Genomic DNA, 18,180 nt, shown 5'->3' on the forward strand with positions numbered 1-18,180 from the left:
GTTCTATCCGGCCTGTTCGGCTGTTCTATCCAGCCCGCAGAGCCGAAAGAGCGGAGGGTTCTCTTGCTCTCCCCTCCGCTCCTTTACTTTGAATTTATATTAGTTCACACAAACACTCCATCCATGCTTTTGTTCCGGCCCTCCAGTCCAGTTTAAGAACCCATGGTGGCCCTCGAGTCAAAAAGTTTGCCCACCCCTGGGGTAGACTCTGACTGAACGTCTCGGATGGGTTGGTCATGCTTTGCCAAGGGGGCATCTCTCCCAGCTCCAATGCTGAATGTTGACATCCGCTCGGCTCTGCCACACGCGTGTCGCGTCGCCCGCTCAGCAGCGCGGAGAGCCCAGGGAGGGAGCAGAGCAGCGCTGGCCGGCGCCCCGGGCACTCACGGCTGACAAACCCGCCCGGCAAGTCAGCCGGGCCAGAAAGCCGCTGTCAAGGTGCCAATGGAGGTGCCCCTCTCTTACATCATCGCCTCCCTGCCAGCCAGCCGCACCCAGGCCGGTGAGACGCAAGGTGGGGAGGTGGGCGAGTACCCAGCGGAGGCGCCGCCCAGGGCCCCGTGTCCATAACCTCCCAGAGCAGAGCTTCACCGGCAGACCAGCGTGTCGGGGCCTCACAGCCAAGTCCAGCCCAGGGTCTCGCCACCATGCCCCCGAGCCACGGCCCCTCGCCGAGGCGCTTCTACAAGGCGCCCCCTCTCGCGGCCATCGAACACGCCCCGTGTCCCGTGATCTTGGACGGGGGGCTGGTTCTGCCCAGCAGCTGCCACGGCAGGACCTGGCTCTTGGACCCCGTGGGCGAGGCCCGTGGTGGAACCGGCAGCGGCCCAGGGCCCGACCGCCCACAGGAGCCCAGCCCAGAGGCCTGCCTCCCCGGACCTGCCCGGACGCCTGGCCCAGGGCCCCGTCGGGGAGCGCCGTGGCCGAGTCCACATGCGCGTCTCAGCCTCTCCCGGCGGGAAAGAGCCGGCCCCCGGGGCTCTGCCATCTGGGGCTGTCCACCTGGGGTGACCAAGCACTGGTCCCCCAAGACTAATGTGCCCAAGAATGCCCTGACTCTGCACCGTGAGTCCAGCCAGGGCCACACTCAGAGCCCCGACTCCAGGCCATGCAGACCTGTCGTCTCGGTCACGCCGGGGCCGCAGCTTCCGGAACCTTCTGCGGGTGTGTGTGAGCCCACCTGCTGCGTGACGGGGGGCTGGCAGCCGTGACGAGCGGGCGGCGCGTGGAGGGAGCTGACACTCTGAGTTGGATGAATCGGCTCCTGAGGCCTCGGGGAGGGTGTCTCTCTGAAAAGACGACGGAGCACGGCTGGAGGTGGGTGGGTGCGTCTCCCGCTGGTTCCAATAAATTGTTTTTTTGGGGGAACTTTCTGGTGCGGGGCTGTGTTAATTACTTTAGTCACTAAGTGTCATAGGTCAAGGTTCAACCAGAGACTAACCTGAGTACTTAACAAGTCACCATTACACTAACCCCTGCTCATTATCTATGCACACTTAGCATTGAGTCTGGTATTATAATTAATATAATATAATTAATATAATATATATATAATTAATATAGTATAATATAATATAATATAATATAATAAATATAATATAATATATATAATATAATATAACCCTATATAATAAGAGAGGAATATGCTAACTATCCATTATGCCCTGAGGTGTAACGACCAGCAGTGTAATGACCGGATCACGGATCTGCACGAGGGTGGGGCAGCGAACTACAAGTGGGCGGCAGAAACCTACAGGAGGGGGCAGGGCAGCAAGCTGTGAGGGGGGCGGGGAGCTACAGGAGGGTGGAAGCGACCTCCTGGCACACGGATGTGTGCGCAGGGCTACTAATATAATATAATATAATATAATATAATATAGTATAATATAGTATAATATAGTATAATATAGTATAATATAGTATAGTATAATATAATAATATAATAAATATAATGTAATGTAATATAATATAATATAGTATAATATAGTATAATATAATAATATAATAATATAATAAATATAATGTAATGTAATGTAATGTAATATAATATAACATAATATAGTATAATATAGTATAATATAATAATATAATAAATATAATGTAATGTAATGTAATGTAATATAATATAATATAATATAATATAGTATAATATAATAATATAATAAATATAATGTAATGTAATGTAATGTAATATAATATAATATAATATAATATAGTATAATATAATAATATAATAAATATAATGTAATGTAATGTAATGTAATATAATATAATATAATATAATATAGTATAATATAGTATAATATAATAATATAATAATATAATAAATATAATGTAATGTAATGTAATGTAATGTAATACAATATAATATAACATAATATAATATAATATAGTATAATATAATAATATAATAAATATAATGTAATGTAATGTAATGTAATGTAATGTAATATAATATAATATAATATAATATAGTATAGTATAATATAATAATATAATAATATAATAAATATAATGTAATGTAATGTAATGTAATATAATATAATATAATATAGTATAATATAATAATATAATAATATAATAATATAATAATATAATAAATATAATATAATGTAATGTAATATAATATAATACAATATAATATAATATAATATAATATAATATAATATAATATAATATAATAAAATATGGTATAGTATAATATAATAATATAATAATATAATAAATATAATATAATGTAATATAATGTAATAGAATAGAATAGAATAGAATAGAATAGAATAGAATAGAATAGAATAGAATAATATAATATCAGAAGCCCACCTGGTACTGGAGCTGAGACCTGACGCCCACCCAGTCCTTGACCCTCAGGGTCCGACTCCGAGGAGCCGCCGTGCAGGTAACAACGCCAGAGCCACACTGACGCAGGCGCCCTCGCTGCCCTGCCCTGTGCGCGCTGTGGCCCACACGCCGTTCATTACAGAGGGACGGCCCCCTCGGTGGAAAGGCGCACGAGAACTGTGAGTCTCTCAGCAACGGGCTCGGAGCCGCGGCAGCCAGCGCTCTTGGACCACGAGGTGTGGTGTGCGGCCGGGACGGTGCCTCTAAGCCCCTTGCCTCCTCCTCACTATTTCTTACGCGGTTGTGAGCTGGGAAATGTTCTCGGTATGAAATACATGGAATTCACTAAAACTGCAAACTTCATTGTCACGCTGTTATTTCTAGTCAGTGCTTTGTGGGTTTTATAATATAGGGTGTTGTGGTGCGGTGTTTCTTCCTTTTCCGCGTCCTGCGCGGAAAGGGAGAAGGACAGGTTCCTGAGGGGAGGAGCTGGGGGTTAAGAAATTAGAGAAAGAAAGAGACAAGAGACAGAAATAGATTCAAGCTGGGTGCCGGGTGGCTTCCTGTCCTCTGATAGAGAGACAGTCACCCTCACCTCAGACAACACAGCATCTTTATTGGTTTCCAAAAGGGATTTTATGATCAAAAGGAGTTTCGGGTGTGCCCAAATCCTATTCATCAGGATCTGAGTAAGCTCCTTATTGTGGGTGGGTCAAGGTCCTTTTTGTTCCTCATTCCAAGTACAGGGAATCAGTACTGATAAGAGGATTCTGCCAGTACCCTTGGGCTCAGCTGATAAGAATTAAAAAAGTATCCATGTGCCTTCCCAGACGGCTCTCTACAGGGTGTGTGTTTGTTTTTTTTCCAGGAGATGACAATAGTATAAATATTTGGAGGGAAAAGAGAGCATGTTCCCTTACCCAGGGGTCCTCAAACGTTTTAAACAGGGGGCCAGTTCACTGTCCCTCAGACCGTTGGAGGGCCGGACTACAGTTTAAAAAAAAAACTATGAACAAATTCCTATGCGCACTGCGGGCCCGGGACGCGTCGGCTGCTAAGCAGGACAGGCAGCAGCCCCCGGAGGGCCGGATCCATGTCCTCGGTGGGCCGCAGGTGGCCCGCGGGCCGTCGTTTGAGGACCCCTGCCTTACCATGTTTGCGTGTCTGAATGCGAATCCGAGAACATGTTGGAGGTGGGCACACGCCGCTATGAAGACCACAGACCGTGGGTGGGCATGTGTGAGGACTGGAGGGCGGGCGGGACTGGCTGAGCTGCTATGGGGCTGGGGGGCCGGCCCTTGAACGGATCCCTCGCTCTCCGGGGCCACCCAGGTCGCGAACTCTGCCGTCCATCAAGCTTCTTGGGCTCCGAACCTTGGCCGTGCTGAGCGGAGCTACTTGACCCGCGTCTGTGTGATCACCTGCGAGTCCTCAGCCTGTCCACCTCGGCCGTCTCACGTCACAACCCGATGATGACGGGCGGCGGGGGGTGGGGGGGGCTGTGAGACTCGTGGGCAAGGCTCTGGGTGCTGAGCCCAGACCGGGTGCATAGGGAAGGCCGGGAGGTCAGCAGGCGACTCACCGCCTCAGACTCCGTGGGCGGGCGGAGCTGGGGTCTATGGGTAAACCCCCAAAGCTGTGTCCGAGGAGCCCCAGACGTGCCCTCAGGGCTGTTCCTTATCTGAAGCCAGAGCGCTGGGTCTGAGCAGCCAGCGTCCCAGCCTCTGGAGAGCAGCGCTGAGCACCTGGGCTGGGCTGGAGCCCTGGATGGCAACGCTCCCCTCTGGCCGCCGGGGACGCCGCTGGCCCGAGTCGCACGACTCTCTCTGCTTCCGCGGAGACAATTCACCCCCGGGATTCGGGGAGCCGCCCCACGGCCCCACAGGCAAAGTGAGGCGGTGGCACCGACTCGAGGACAGAGGACTCTTAGGGGAACACGGGAGAGGGTGGAGCCCCAGCCCCTCCCCCTGCCCCTCCCCTCCTCCTCTCTCTCCCCTCCCCTCCCCCACTGTGTTCTGTGGTCTTGCTTCCAGCACCGGCCAACGCCCTGCCCTGCGGGAGCTCAGGTCCTACCCGCAGCCAGAGATCACGAGAAAAGATGAGGAAATCCAAGAAATGTGTAAGAATAACACTTCCTGCCTGGCTGGCATGGCTCAGCGGCTGAGCGTCCACCTAGGAACCAGGAGGTCCGGGTTCGATGCCGGCCAGGGCACAGGCCCGGGTTGCGGGCTCCATCCCCAGTGGGGGGCGTGCGGGAGGCCGCCGGTCCATGATTCTCTCTCATCGTGGATGCTTCTCTCGCTCTCCCTCTCCCCTCCTCTCTGACATCAGTAAAAACGTATTTTTAAAAAAGAAACGTCTCTCAGCAGAGAAAGCATCCGCGTGGACCCTCTGCCTTTGCCTTCTCTTGTCCGTCAGGCTGTTTGAAGTGGGCCTGCCCCCTGCTCCGTCGCGGGGCTTCGGCCTGGTCCCCCGAATCTGGTTTGCTCCCCGCAGGGACTGATAGAGACGCCAGAGAGTGAGTCTTGAGATGGTCGTGGTGGTGGGGGTGGGGGGTGTTGGGGGGTCGATGTCAGGCAGAACTCGGCCCCGGCTGCAGATGGCCGGCCAGCCTGTCGGAGATAACGGCTGCCCGCTACACCCCGGCTCTGCCCTGGAAGACCCCATCGGCCGGACTGGGCTTTGTCCTGAAAGGCGTCCACTCCCAGGTCAGCGGCCCGCACCCTCGGGAGGCCGAGGGCGGTCTGAGGGCCTAGATTAGCCATGGGCAAACTACGGCCCGCGTGCCGGATCCGGCTGTTCTATCCGGTTCTCTTGCTCTCCCCTCCGCTCCTTTACTTTGAATTTATATTAGTTCACACAAACACTCCATCCATGCTTTTGTTCCGGCCCTCCGGTCCAGTGTAAGAACCCATTGTGGCCCTCGAGTCAAAAAGTTTGCCCACCCCTGGCTAGATATTTGTGGCGAAGACCCATCGACCACTTTGCACGGCTCCTCGGTGCTCCCTCCCTCGTTTTACCGGCTGCGTTCTCGTAGAACCGTGCCTAGTCCTCACCCTGAGCCGTCTTCACGGAGCTCCGCTCCCGCCCCTGAGCCGGCGCACCTGCGAGGCTGCGGCTGGAACGGGAGCGAGTGGCCGACGGGCACCCGGAGCCGCTGCCGGCACGCAGACCCCCCCTTATAAGAAGGCCGTGCAACATGCTCCACGCGCCAGCACCCCACGCTTTTGCGACCCCCGTGTGTGCACGCAAAGGCCGCGCTCAGCACCTGGGAAACCTCTACTGGATCCGAAAGGGGCCTGTCGTCAGCTGACATGCCGGTCGGACACGCTCCTCCGGCCACAGAGGGTGCGCCCACCTTCCGCGAAGGTCGGACCGGGCTCCTCGGCGCCGAGGTGGGTGGGATGTGAGTGAGACTGTGTCCCTGTTTTAGGGTTGGTGGGTGCCTGTCTGTGGTGTGAGCAGCCGCGGTCCCTCTAAACTACCAGCTGTGTCCAGCCCTGTGCTGGTGGGTGTAGAATAGTTTACTGATTTTTAGAGAGAGGGGGGGAGGGAGAAGAGAGACACACCCACGTGAGAGAGGATCACAGATGGGCTGCCTCCTGCACGCCCCACACTGGGGATCGAGCCCACAGCCTGGGCCTGTGCCCTGACCGGGGATCGAACCAGCAACCTTTCGGGGCACAGGACACCGCCCACCCACTGAGCACCCGGCCCGGGCCAGCCCCATGTGGGTCAGAATGAGGTCTGCACGGGATGGCAATGCTCCATTAGAAGCTTCTAGAAGCCACAGCACAGACGGGAGGAGCCCTACCTGTGGGTGCTCTGCCTGGAGCCTCCCTGGGGTCACCTTCACTCAGTAGCTATCCAGCTGGGCCCGGCCGCCTCTGCTTAGCCACGGGGTCCCTGCCGGCCAGCTCTGGACGGAGCCGCCAGCTGCCAGCCAGCAGCCTGTCCCAGCCTCTGACCCCCTCCAACCCCGCTCTGCTGTGTGTGCCCCGAACCTGCCACACCTCGGTGTCCCTGTTCCTTCCGTCTGTGTTCCTCCCGCCCAGCAACCTGCCCTCAGAACCCTGGGCTGTGGGGACAGTGGTTACTGGTGCCAGGCTCACCCCTGGGGCTCCCTCCCGCCTCCCCGCTGGGTCCTAGCAGCTGCTGCCCCCTGGTGGCCGGCCTTGCTTCCTAACAAGTGAGGGACGCACACAACAGCTTTTTCCCTTCATCCTCACCCGAGGATGTTTCCCATTGGTTTTTAGAGAGAGTGGGGGAGAGAGAGGGAGAGGCAGAGAGAAACACCCGTGTGAGAGAAGCACGCACCCTGACCGGGGCCCCAGCCAGGGAGGACTGAGGTACGTGCCCTTGACCGGAATCGAACCCGGGACCCTTCAGTCCGCAGGCCGACGCTCTATCCACTGAGCCAAACCGGTTAGGGCAGCCTTGGGCAAACGACGGCCCGCGGGCCGGATCCGGCTGTTCTATCCGGTTCTCTTGCTCTCCCCTCCGCTCCTTTACTTTGAATTTATATGAGTTCGCACAAACACTCCATCCATGCTTTTGTTCCGGCCCTCCTGTCCAGTTTAAGAACCCATGGTGGCCCTCGAGTCAAAAAGTTTGCCCACCCCTGGGTTAGGGTCAGCTTTTCTTTTCTTTTTTAAAAAAATTTTTCTTTATTGTTGAAAGTATCACAGAGGTCCCCCTTGTTTCCCTCACAGACCCCCTCCACCCTGGCCCCGCCCCCCAGGCCTTCATCCCACGCCTGTCTGGGTCCATGTATTAATGCATTTAAGTGCAACAACTTCTGCCTCCCGGTTCCAGCCCTGCAGACCTGGCGGCGTTTTGAGGAAGCCCTCCTCGCTGTCAGTGTCTCAGTAAAGCACCTCGATGTTCCTGTCCGGCCGCGCTGGGGGAGGCGGGCAGTCTCAGAGGCCAGTCTGTGGCTGTGTTGTCTGAAGGAAGAGGCCAGCTCCTCATCCATCGCTTTACTCCCCAGGCGTGCGGCTGTCCGTGCACCAAGCCGGGTTCACGTTCGTCCCTCCTCTGTCATTTTTCACACCCTTTACGCCTTTGAGATATGTTTTCCCTGTGGCTTCCAATCGTTTCTCTATCTTCCAACAACGGATGAATCCCTACCAGCGACTGCCGTATAAATGCAAGCATTGGTCACAATTACTCTGAGATTATTACGATTCTTGCGTCTATACTGGATTTCTGTTTTATTTAGTCGCCGAGGGTAGAAATGGGCATTGAACGCAGGGAATTCATCCCCGGGGACCTCTACGAGCAGAGCCTAAGACAGGGGTGGGCAAACTTTTTGACTCGAGGGCCACCATGGGTTCTTAAACTGGACCGGAGGGCCGGAACAAAAGCATGGATGGAGTGTTTGTGCGAACTAATATAAATTCAAAGTAAAGGAGCGGAGGGGAGAGCAAGAGAACCGGATAGAACAGCCGGATCCGGCCCGCGGGCCGTAGTTTGCCCATGGCTGGCCTAAGATATTGGCGAGGAGAACAATCAGATTCCACCAACAGAAGACGTGAGGCTGGGCTGTTTCATCTTGAAGTGTGTTTGCTGGTTTCTTTCTGAAAAAGCTGCATTGAATACCAGTCTTTGCAGGTGACACTCATCATGGTCGCCCCTACTCAAACTGATCCTCGCTGGGTCTGGTTGCAAAGAATAATTCAGAAAGGACATTCAATGATTATTCCTGGTATTACGTTTCTCATCGTTCGTGACCTGATGACCATTTATGACAGATACCGGGAGTCACAAGATGTCGCCACGCTCCAACTAGAATTGCCGAGGCGTCTCATTGACAAGGATCAAATCGATGCCTCACAAAAGGAGAAACGAAAGTACGCCAAGTCAGGACGATCTGAAATTAAACCTGGACGCCTTTGGGGTTTGGGGGCCTTTTTAAAGTCTCTGGAGCATTTTTTTTTAAAAATATATTTTATTGATATTTTTACAGAGAGGAAGGGAGAGGGATAGAGAGTCAGAAACATCGATGAGAGAGAAACATCGATCAGCTGCCTCCTGCACACCTCCCACCGGGGATGTGCCCGCAACCAAGGTACATGCCCTTGACCGGAATCGAACCTGGGACCCTTCAGTCCGCAGGCCGACGCTCTATCCACTGAGCCAAACCGGCTTCGGCAAGGAGCATTTTTAAATAGAAATAAATTTGGGCTTCACAAACTTAAAAAAAAAAAAAAGACGTGAGGCTGGGCGAAGCCTTCTTGGATACGACCCCATAAACACATCCGTACGATGGAACGGTCATACGGCGCACTTCCCCGACGTGAAAAACGTCTGCTTGTCAGCAAGGCACTACTGCCGGACTGAACGGAGCAGCCACGGACGGGAAGGAAAAACCTGTGAACCCCAATCTAACAGAGAGGTGGTGGGTCAGCTATTCACAGAGAACTCCAGAGGCCACAGGAAGACAACGAGCCTCCCCATCCCAACAGGAGCCCAGCACCGAGCCGTCTCTCCGCTAGAAACGATGCTCCGGCGGGAAGCCGGCCTCACCGTCACCGGCAGACGGGAGCCACCGTGGCCGCTGCTCTGCGCTGAGTGAGGACTGCGTGCTGGGGAGCCGGACCTCACCAGCTGCTGAGTAAGCTGACGGGGGGCGACGCGTGGGCGCCGCGGGTGGGGACACACACGACGCGGTCACGTTGGGAAATCAGATGTTTCTGTAAAACTCACCCACTGGCCGCTCCCGCGCTCAGAGCACGTCGCCCTTCGGCCTTCACCCGGGAGAAAGGAACACGGGTGTCCATGCACACCCAGACGCCCACAGTATCTGTGTTTGTCGTTTCCCCAAAAACACTGCACACAACCCACAGTCCATGGACATGTGAATAAGCAAATCATGGGGTCCAGGCTGTGGCACATCCCACAGGAATACAAGCATGAACTACTGATGCACGCCGCACGCTGGCCGCATCGAAACATACGTCTAGTGAGTGAAGGAGGGAAGGAAAGTGAGCGTACGCCGTGTGATGTCATCGGTCTGGAACAGGGGTCGGCAAAGTCCTGAGTCCACGGAGCCCAAGATCAACAGGACGACGATGGACATTTCTTTGGAGAGCCACATTTTTTAAACTTAAACGTCTTCTAACGCCACTTCTTCAACGTAGACTCGCCCAGGCCGTGGTATGTTGTGGAAGAGCCACACTGCAGGGGCCAAAGAGCCGCCTGTGGCTCGTGAGCCGCGGTTTGCCGACCACGGGTCTAGAACGTTAGGACAAGATCACACGTGGAAGAAGGACCAGAGGCCGCTCGGGGGAAGTGGGGAGGGGTGGGTGGGGTGGAGAAGGATGGGGGTAGGAACTGCACGGGCCGGCGATATGTGACCGTGATCTTGGTACAAACCAATGTCAAACGTATCCAATTTCACTCTCTAAATACATATGTGTGCATGTGTGTGTGTGTATGTGAGTGTGAGTGTGTGTGTGTGAGTGTGTGTGTGAGTGTATGTGTGTGTGTGTGTGAGTGTGTGTGTGAGTGTGTGTGAGGGTGTGTGTGAGTGTGTGTGTGAGTGTGTGTGAGTGTGTGTGTGTGTGTGAGTGTGTGTGTGTGTGAGTGTGTGTGAGTGTGTGTATGTGTGTGTGTGTGTATGTGTGAGTGTGTGTGTGAGTGTATGTGTGTGTATGTGTGTGTGTGTGTGTGTGTGTGAGTGTGTGTGTGTATGTGTGAGTGTGTGTGTGAGTGTGTGTGTGTGTGTGTGAATACGTTTAGTGTCCTGGTTGGTGTGGCTCAGTGGATAGAGCACCATCCTGCGGACCGAAGGGTCCCGGGTTCGATTCCCGTCAAGAGCGCGTACCTCGGTTGCAGGCTCCTCCCTGGCCTGGGCCCAGGTCAGGGTGCGTGCAGGAGGCGACCCATCGATGTGTTTCTCCCACATCAGTGTTTCTCGCTGTCTCTCCCTCTCCCACCCTCTCTAATATCAATGGAAAGATGTCCTTGGGTGAGGAGTAACCAAATACACATGTTTTGTTTACTGAGTGTGAACTGCACCTCAATACACGGTGTAGGCAGAGAGGAAACCGGGAGCCTTGTGGAGGTCAAAGGGACGGAATTCAAGGGCGTACCTGACAGAGCAGCAGGGATGCCTCCACCCCGTCTCCCATCCGGCAGCCAGGACGTGTGATCAGTACAAACCGTCGCTGACACGGGGGTGGGGGAGGAGCTGTGAGTGAACGGAGTGGGCGTGAGCAGAGCCAGTTTCATAGCCCTGACCGGTGTGGCTCAGTGGATAGAGCGTCGGCCTGCGGACTGAAGGGTCCCAGGTTCGATTCCGGTCAAGGGCATGTACCTTGGTTGCGGGCACATCCCCGGTGGGAGGTGTGCAGGAGGCAGCTGATCGATGTTTCTCTCTCATCGATGTTTCTGACTATCTATCCCACTCCCTTCCTCTCTGTAAAATATCAATAAAACATATTTTAAAAAAAGAAAAGAAATCACGTCACACCGTGCGCATCACACACGAGAGCCTCGGGGCAGCGTGAGGTTGCCGTAGGAGGTGGCCTGCCGCGTGGCGGCCTCTCCGGGTGCCCCGCTCCACACCCACGGCCGGCCGCGGGAATGCCTGTCTTCGCGTGGATCATGACGCAGTGATCTTACGGATGCTCCGACAGGACGGGCTGAGTGAGGCACGCTTGCTTCATCTGCGGAGCTGGCCCGGACCGGCTCCAGGGAACGCTGTCTTCCCTGACCGGGCGCGGCCAAACACTCGTCCATCGGGTGCTGGAATGGGCTCCGGTCCCTCCGGACCGCTTCCCAACCCATGTTGCTTGCAGCCCTCGACAGTCGGCGCGCCCTCATGCACGGCCGGCCGGTGAGAGAGTGCGTAAGGGAGGTCACAGGCTTGACTCAGGAAGGTCAAGGTTTACCGGATAAAGAAAACCCACGTTGTATCTTGTGAGGGCTATGGTGTTAGTCGGCAGATATTTATTAAGAATGGACGGAAGTTTCCGCACACGCATTGAGAATGATAATCACGCCAACTCAGACAGGGGTGTCGTGACGATTCAGTCCGTCAGTAATACATGTGAAACGTGCAGAACTGTGGGCGGTGTATAACAAGGGCTCGGTGAAAGGTCGCCAATGAGGTTCCATAACACGGTCAGGACAATAAGCACAAGACACGTGCAGAATGTTTTGTTTGCTGTGTAAATGAGTGTGTGTGTGTGAGTGTGAGTGTGTGTGTGAGTGTACATGTGTGCGTGTGTGTGTGTGAGCGTGTGAGTGTGTGTATGTGTATGTGAGTGTGTGCGTGTGTGTATGTGAGTGTGTGTGAGAGTGTGTGTGTGAATGTGTGTGTGTGAATGTGTGTGTGTGTGTGTATGTGTGAGTATGTGAGTGTGTGAGTGTTTGTGTGTGTGTATGAGAGTATGTGAGTGTGTATGTGTGAGTACAAGTGTGTGTGTGTGAGGGTGTGTATGTGTGAGTATGTGTGTGTGAGTGTGTGCATGTGTGTATGTTTATGTGAGTGTGTGCGTGTGTGTATGTGTATGTGAGTGTTTGTATGAGTGTGTATATGTGAGTGTGTGTGTGTGTGAGTGTATGAGTGTGTGTGTGTGTGTGAGTGTGTGAGTGTGAGTGTGAATAAGAAATGATAATCATACACAGCAAAGGCAGGAGAGAACTAGGTTGGTAGGAAAGTATTTATAAAGAAGGGGCTATGCCTGGCGGTGTAGCTCGGTGGTTAAGCATTGACCTATGAACCAGGAGGTCACAGTTCAATTCCCGGTGAGGGCACAAGCTCGGGGTGTGGACTCAATCCCCAGTGTGGGGTGTGCAGGAGGCAGCCTATCCATGATTCTCTCTCATCATGAAGGTGTTTATCTCTCCCTCCCTCTCCCTTCCTCTTTAACATCAATAAAATATTTTTTTAAAAAATCGATCTAAACCACTCTCTTTAGGTGCTCATTTTCTTCTGGGTTCTTGGAAAAGCATCAAATTTGGTGAAATATTTTTATTTACAACTGATGCTAAAATTGATCATCAAGATCCAACACCTAGAAAGCTAAACAATCAATGAAAGTACCCAAAGTTGGGGACCTCAGCAGGCATCTAAAAGGTAAATGAGGTCACAGTAAGATACCATTTTCCATAGCTAAATGGCAAAGCATTTTTTCAACATCATGGCGACAATATCCAATGGCCTATTGGATGGCATTAGACATGTACCAAGGTCTTTAAAAGATACCGTGACTGCGTGGATTAGGATTATTTTAATGAAATAATAAACAGGAATAAAGCAGAAGGATTTCAATGGAAAAAAACAGCCTCCAAAGAAATGCTACTGAATTCACCGGTTGCCATGGAGACACTTGAAGAACCGTGGGGCCTCTGGAAACCACTTTACCTGGGGGGGTGGGGGGAGGAGGGGGGAGCGTTCCCATGAAGAGGGACTTCCGTGTCGGCATTTTCATGGGGAGATTTCCATGTGGATGTAATCTGGGCACAATTCTGGGATAAACGCACTATTTTATCTTGAAATCGGTTCACAAAACCCACCACACGTGTCTATAGTTTCCGCATCTTGCTGGTCACCAGGCTGAAAACTTCGGGAGCGAGGGCTCGGTCCTGCTCCGGGAGCCGCTGGCCTGGCCTTCGGCGTGTGGTCCCCACGACTTTCGGATAAAATCGTGGCTGACCGCCCCCTCTTGTGCCCGGTCCGGGAGAAGGGGTTCCGTCTCGCTGCTGAGAACCCAGGCGTGAGGGGGAGGGGGGGACAGAGTGCCTAGACGCAGCAGGAAGACCTGAGGCCACACTGGGGTGTGTCCCCGGCCGCAGGACAACTATTCATGGAATGCCATCAGGGAGGGAGTCAGCGGGCGGGAAGGAAGGGGGGGGTGTCCCCAGAGCTGCTGGGAGCCGGGAGGGTGAGCACCTGCCCAGGAGGAGGCGCGCCTTGGAGAACGCCCTGGGCGCGGGGACCCCCCCCCCTGCTGGGAGGGTCCCTCAGCTCAGCCCCCCCGCTCCCTTAGGGCCGCTGTCCTACTCGGCGTCCGCCCGGCTCTGCTCTGGGAGAGGGAGTTCCAGGGGAGTCTCTCTAACCCGGGGTGCCCACCTGGCCCCTAGCCCCCCGCCTAGAGCCTGAGGGAGCCCCGCTGCCTCGAGGGTCCTGAGGGGCACGGGCCTGGGAATCTGAGGGTCCTGCCCAGGAACTGTGTGCGGTGCCTCCGTGTCCACCTGCCGGACGTGGTTTCTCGGATGAGGTGGGCTGAGGGTCTGAAGGAGGAACACCACAGAGGTCAGAGGTCACGGCCCACGTCAGAGCACCCGGAACCGATGTGACTCCTGAGGGCTGCTGACCGTGCGGGGACAATGCGCCACCCGCTGGGCAGGCTGGGGTTCTGCTGCATCAGGTGTTATCTCCACGGAAACAGGGGTTCAGACGCGGTGACTTGCACGTCCGCGTGGAGCCAGGAGGGGGTCCCAGGGACAGGACCCGTTCTCCCGTCGACGAATCACAACACGGGCGAAGGATTTGAAACAAGGGCATCCAGGACATTGGACGACAGGAGGAGGGCTCTGATCCCCGAAGACAGAGGGGAGACACAGGGAGCTCCGAGCCTGCAGAGGAGGCACCGAGGTCATGGCCGTGTCGTCCTGGCCAGCACCGCGTGTGGGAAGTGCACAGACTCGGGGGCGGGGGGAGAGGGGGGAGGACCCTGCGGAGGGAGGGGAAGTACGTGGAGCTCACCCGGCTATTAGCACTCACACCCGGCAGAGAGAAAACGGGGGGACCCGGAGTTCATTCGGTGCTAAAGCAGACCCGATAGGTGCCCCTTCAGTGCACGTAGGGAGCTGAAGGCAAGGGCAGGGGGACCCAAGTGCTTTCAAGCAGCGTGACCGTGGCCCCGAGCCAGGCTCACGCGTCTTTCTAGGACAGCACTCCACACACAGGCCTCCATCCCACCCCCTGGCAGCACGGTCACCGGGAAGCAGGACAAGAGCTGGGACAGGGGAGGAATAGACGCCCATCAGCGCGCTCGGCAGTGACAGGTGAACGGGGGCGAGGACACGGGACCCTGCGCTCCATGCGCTGAGACGTGGGAAGCCCTGTTCTGGGTGAACAGAGGAAGGGAGTTGGGAGCCAAACCCGACGACACTCACAGGATGGACGCTCTGGCGAAGGTGGGGACCCCCAGCTGTCATCGCCAGGAGACCAACTGCGTGGAGGGACCAGGAGAGCACCCCACGCGGCCATCGCCTCCCCAGAATTCACCAGGGGAAAACCACGAGTAACCAGGACGAACGGGAGACTCACAGGGGTCTCCCCTGGCTTCACAAGTGTGACCTGAGGCAGAGGGAGCCCAGGAGCAGGCGCCCCGCCCTCTCCTGCTCACGTGGTCCCTCCAGTCCTCAGCTTCCCGCACCCTGCGATTCCCGCTGGTTCCCTGTGGTCTGTGTCCCCCTCTGCGCCCTGTTCCTGCTGCCACCAGCTGTCACCACCCGGAGCGGACGCAGCCCTCCGCTGTTTTCCCAGGAAACACGGCAGTAACGTCACCAGGACAAGGGCTCGGATGGGGGGCCCTGGAGTCCCATCTGTGAGTCCCACCCCAACAGCCTCACGTGTGCGACGTGACCCTAGGCTCCCTCCTGACAGGGCCCTTAGTGAATCTGAAAAGTGATCGCACACGTTAAACCTCAGAACACGTGTGTGTGTGTGTACATGGGGTTACGGTTCTCATGTGTGAAGAGGGGTTACATTTTCCTTACGTTTCCTTCATCTCATCCACTTCATCTCCTCATCTCTACCACCAACACCACCAACACCACAACCACACCACACAATCCACCACACACACACCACACCAACACCCCCACCAAACCACCACACCACACCACCACCCAACACCCACCATCAACCACCACCACACCACAACACCACCACACACACCATCACCACACCACCAACACACACCACCAACTCAACACCATCATCCATCACCACATCCACCATCACAACACATCACCACACCAACCATCACCACATCACACCATCAACACACACCACCACACAACCCCAACACCACCACCATCACATCACACCACCATCACACACACCATCATCACATCCACCACACCACCACACAACACACCACCATCATCCATCACCACACCAACCACCAACACTCACCACCATCAACACACCACCATCAACACATCACCACACCACAACACCAACATCACACCCACCACATCCACATCACCCACACACATCACAACCAAACTCATCACCATCACACACCAACATCTCCACCACATCATCACACCACCACATCACAACACACACCATCACCTCACCATCAACACCATCACCACACACCACCACCATCATCTCACCCACATCATCCACCATCAACCATCACCATCATCCATCCACCATCATCTCCTCACCATCATCTCATCCACCACCATCTCATCACCACCATCTCAATCACCATCATCTCATCCCATCATCATCCTCATCACCACCATCTCATCACCATCATCTCATCACCATCATCTCATCCATCATCATCTCATCACCATCATCTCATCACCATCATCTCATAACCATCATCTCATCACCACCATCTCATCACCATCATCTCATCCATCATCATCTCATCACCATCATCTCATCACCATCATCTCATCACCATCATCTCATCACCACCATCTCACCACCATCATCTCATCCATCATCTCATCACCATCATCTCATCACCATCATCTCATAACCATCATCTCATCACCACCATCTCATCACCATCATCTCATCCATCATCATCTCATCACCATCATCTCATCACCATCATCTCATCACCATCATCTCATCACCACCATCTCACCACCATCATCTCATCCACCATCATCTCATCCATCATCATCTCATCACCATCATCTCATCACCATCATCTCATAACCATCATCTCATCACCACCATCTCATCACCATCATCTCATCCATCATCATCTCATCACCATCATCTCATCACCATCATCTCATCACCACCATCTCACCACCACCATCTCACCACCACCATCTCATCACCATCATCTCATCACCACCATCTCATCACCATCATCTCATCACTATCATCTCATCACCACCATCTCATCACCATCATCTCATCCATCATCATCTCATCACCATCATCTCATCACCACCATCTCATCACCATCATCTCATCCATCATCATCTCATCACCATCATCTCATCACCATCATCTCATCACCACCATCTCACCACCACCATCTCACCACCACCATCTCATCACCATCATCTCATCACCACCATCTCATCACCATCATCTCATCACTATCATCTCATCACCACCATCTCATCACCATCATCTCATCCATCATCATCTCATCACCACCATCTCATCACTATCATCTCATCACCACCATCTCATCACCATCATCTCATCACCACCATCTCATCACTATCATCTCATCACCACCATCTCATCACCATCATCTCATCACCATCATCTCGTTGCCTGGTGACTAAGGACAACAGCTGACGTCTGAGGACCCCCAGCCTGCGCGTAGCTGCATCCCGTCCCCAGCCTCACCGCCCCCTTCCCCTGCAGCCCTGTGCCCCGCACCTGCTGGAAGACAGGGGTCATTGCCTGTAAGCACCCTGTCTTCTGGGTGGGCTGGCCTTCTCAGTAAACGCCCAATAGGATGCAGCCCTGCCTCCGTGATTGGACACAGTGACAGGCGGCGAGCCCCCGGGGTTTCTGGGTAACACTCTCAGAAAGTGTGTTTCACGGCTTGAAAATCCTTCCTGAGAGATGTCAAATATTTTTTCTTCCGCTACGTGAACCAGAAAAAAAAAATGACACTCCGAGGAGAGACCTTGCGTTCCATCTGCACCAAGTGGCGTGCTCTGGGGGATGTTTCAAACATGTTTACATAAATGTGGAAAGGTGACAGGTCCTCCTTGCCTGGGTCCTGAGACCCTCCTCTTCTTCCTGAAAAGCTCTCCACGCAGCTTCAGTCTCTGCCCCGGGGAACGGCCCTCGCCTCCCACCCGCCTGGGCATCGCAGGACCTCCGACGGGCGTGGCTGTGGAGGATGCTGCCCAGCGGCCGCCGCATCACCATGGCTATGGAGGTCCCGCCTCCTTCAGGCCAAGCTCCCCAGAGGAAGGGACCGCTGAGATTGAGAGGAGCATCCGCCACCAACACCAGAGAAGATGCCCTCGGCGGCCACGCGGCTGCTGGACTCGTCCCCCCTCGTTCCCGGGACGTCACCTCCGACCTCGTTCCCCGGATGTCACCTCCGACCTCGTTTCTGGGACATCACCTCCGACCTCGTTCGCGGG

At 54.0% G+C, this 18,180-nt stretch overlaps 1 protein-coding gene across 1 annotated transcript; it reads left to right on the forward strand.

Annotated features, from left to right (window-relative positions):
• Positions 1-647: 647 nt before the first annotated feature.
• KRTAP27-1 (keratin associated protein 27-1) lies at positions 648-1,211 on the forward strand (the record flags this gene model as incomplete). The annotated part of the gene is given in 3 exon segments (XM_080654734.1): positions 648-897; positions 900-970; positions 972-1,211. Coding segments are annotated over 3 exon segments (561 nt in total).
• Positions 1,212-18,180: the final 16,969 nt, after the last annotated feature.

This window comes from Plecotus auritus, assembly GCF_963455305.1.
Source record: "Plecotus auritus genome assembly, chromosome: 2".
NCBI classification, from domain to species: Eukaryota; Metazoa; Chordata; class Mammalia; order Chiroptera; family Vespertilionidae; genus Plecotus; species Plecotus auritus.